This window comes from Lathyrus oleraceus, chromosome 5, assembly GCF_024323335.1.
Source record: "Lathyrus oleraceus cultivar Zhongwan6 chromosome 5, CAAS_Psat_ZW6_1.0, whole genome shotgun sequence".
NCBI classification, from domain to species: Eukaryota; Viridiplantae; Streptophyta; class Magnoliopsida; order Fabales; family Fabaceae; genus Lathyrus; species Lathyrus oleraceus.
This window is the reverse complement of record NC_066583.1, coordinates 321,592,014-321,595,130: the sequence shown is the minus strand read 5'-3', so window position 1 is coordinate 321,595,130 and position 3,117 is coordinate 321,592,014. Positions and strand designations below refer to the sequence as shown.

The 3,117-nt window shown below is 32.7% G+C and overlaps 1 protein-coding gene across 1 annotated transcript; it reads left to right on the top strand.

The window, feature by feature from the left end:
- The first annotated feature begins 1,598 nt into the window (after window positions 1-1,598).
- On the top strand, window positions 1,599-2,748 carry LOC127084328 (NDR1/HIN1-like protein 6). Its single transcript, XM_051024753.1, has one exon. It carries the CDS (start codon window positions 1,757-1,759, stop codon window positions 2,504-2,506), a length of 750 nt encoding a protein of 249 aa, XP_050880710.1. The 5' UTR covers window positions 1,599-1,756; the 3' UTR covers window positions 2,507-2,748.
- Window positions 2,749-3,117: the final 369 nt, after the last annotated feature.

Sequence of the window (3,117 nt, the reverse complement as noted above, 5' to 3'; positions counted from 1 at the left end):
AGTAGTTGGACTACAGTGTTGACTTAGAACAAATTTCTTTATCTTGATTCGAGAGGATAGATACATCAACCATGTCATCATCAAATCATGTGCATCTTTGACTGTTTGAGCTAACTTAAGCCTTTGCTTAACTTTAAGTATTGTCATCATCAAAACCATGTCATCATCAAATCTAAACAACTATAGATTGACTACCCGTCCATAAGTTTCATCATCTTAGATCACTTCTTGATTATACCTGCAAGCACATAAATCCACATGATCAAAGCATATACAAACATAGCGAAGATTAAACATCTTGCACGTGGTGGGCCAGTTTAATATATGCCTTGTAGTTTCATTACTAGTTGTTTTATGACATGATGTTGTCTTTATGACTTATGATGTATGAATGTTCTATTAATGTATTGTAACAACTTCTATTTTATTATTTCTCAATATAGACATAAACAACATAAACATAATTTCTTAACATAGACAATATATAGATAATTATATACCATTCATAATTTTATGAGAAGCAAGTGTAATAGATGGATTCTTTTTCATCATTTTAAGAATATTGTTTGTTGATCTTGTAAGTATCACATCCACCTTGATTAGACCTTTAGTATAGTACAGTGAAATATATTAAACATTGTTTTAACCTCTTGATCGAGATTTTTTATTTTGGTCTTCAAATACCCTCTTGATCGAGATTTTTTATTTTGGTCTTCAAATACTCTCAGTAAATTTAAAATCAAATAAAGGGAAATACGGTATATACTGCATCTTCTATTAATATAGGTGTGACGAAATACGGTATATACTGCATCTTCCATTAATATGGAATATACAGAAAAAATGCTACCACATTTTTCTTTAACCTATCATATGCAGTATGCAGTTCACAATTTCTTCTATTGCATATTTATGCCTTGTACTAGATTTTTGGGATCAAAAAGAGAATTTGAGTGTGTATAACATTTGAAATGTAAATTATGATACGAGTAAAGTAAAGAAAGAATAATGAAGAAAAAAAAGTAGGGGTGGGAGATACAACTATAGGGGTGCTAAGTAAAAATCTCAGGAAGTACCTAAGATAAAATAACTCAGATATTCTATTGTTCAACTCAGACTTGGTGTTAATTATTGACATAGCCTCTTCTTCAGTTTGTACAAATTTCTATACTCTTGGGACACATTCCAATAAAACTACCTTCACTCTATAAACAATTGAAACAGGTGAAACATCTACTATGTGAAAATTAAAAAATTCTTTCAATTCACTATCCAAGACTTGCACTTAACACTTTATTCAAATGTTTCAAAAATCTATTCTTCATAGAATAGATAAATGTTTTCCACAGAAAATGCATCAATGATATGTAAGGAATATAATTACTAGTATTTCAATTCCAAGCTAAAAATAGTTGAATACAGTTATTTGGATAGAATTCGACATTTTCATTAGAATTATAAACAATTAACTTTAAAATATATTTGGCACAATTGATTGAAAATCATACCTTTTATCATACAATATAGAACTTGATAGTGACCCTCTTAACCATTAAAGTCAAACATGAGAAAGCTTCAAGCCTCCATATATGCAATGACCTGCTCCTTCCTTCTATTCTATACGTATTCATGTTCCCACCCACTTTGTTGCTACACACTATTGAATACTAATTTACCTATATAACAACAAACTCTGTCAAACCTTTGCATTGATCACACATACTTTTTCTTGAGCCAACTTTTCTGATAAAAAAATATGATGACAGATCATCAGAGAATTCACCCTGCTAATGATTTGGAGTCGCAAACCAAACCAACTATTCCTTTGTATCCTCGAAACACTTCAAAATCCGATAGACGTGATCCACCTATTCCGAAACGTCACTTTCCAGTGAGGCACTCCCAGCCACCAAAGAAGAAAAGAAGTTGCTGCTGCAGGCTCCTGTGCTGTACCTTCACCATATTGCTGATTCTTGTTATTGCAATATCCATCACCATTGGAACACTTTACCTTGCTTTTAGGCCAAAGCTTCCTAAATACTCAGTAGACAGATTGAGAATAACTCAGTTCAATCTTTCTGATAATAACAATCTTTTTGTTACCTTCGATGTAACAGTAATTGCTAGAAACCCAAACAAGAAGATTGGAATATACTATGTAAGTGGAAGCAATATAAGTGCTTGGTATAAAGAAACAGAATTGTGTGAAGGGACTTTGCCGAATTTCTATCAGGGTCATCGGAATATAACCGTTCTTAATCTGCCTTTAACGGGTCAAACACAGGATGCATCTGGTTTAGTAAATACTCTGCAGCAGCAGCTGCAAGAGGAAGGTAAGTTACCCCTTAATATTAAGGTGAATCAGAATGTGAGGGTTAAGATTGGTAAGTTGAAGCTGTTTAGAGTAAAGTTTCGTGTTAGGTGTGAGGTTGTGGTGGATAGCATTGGTGCTGATAATGATATTAGCATTTCAGACAGTAGTTGTAAGTTCAAGCTCAGGCTATGAATTCATTAGTACTATGTTAATTAGTAGAGGATGTGTCATAGTTGTAATATTAATACTTGTTTTGCTCTTTTATGGTTTCCTTATGATAATTTAGATTTTGAATAATAAAGGGATGGAGGATTAGGTGTTCCATTCCATCAGCTCTTTGAAACACATACAGTTCTTCTTGTACTTTGATTCTATTCTTTGAGCCCCTTCTTGCTCATACTATGTATAGCTATATGATATATACTATGTTCACTCCAAAGAATTATTAGCATTTTCTGCACTTTAGATTTATGTGTTTGTTCTTTTCACCTAATGTATTCTTCAACAATATATCATTGACTTTAGTATAAAAAATCATTGACTTTGTCCACGGCACTTCAATCTCAAACTTGAATTTCATACGTACCCAAGTAAATTGATTGGTGTAAGCAACTAGGCATAAATATAATTCTATTAAAATACTAGTTGAACAGCTCTAACAAGAAACATGTGGTACAAACCATAAACTGAATGATTCAAGAAACACGCGCATGATTGTACATGTGTGATGAATGACCTAACCTAGGGAAGGTGAACAGGCCAGCATCAACACCATCTTCCAAGTTCCACCATTTGGAAGTAAA

Coding starts and splice junctions, on each gene's coding strand:
- LOC127084328 (XM_051024753.1), top strand. CDS start 1,757: ATGATGACAGATCATCAGAGAATTCACCCTGCTAATGATTTGGAGTCG.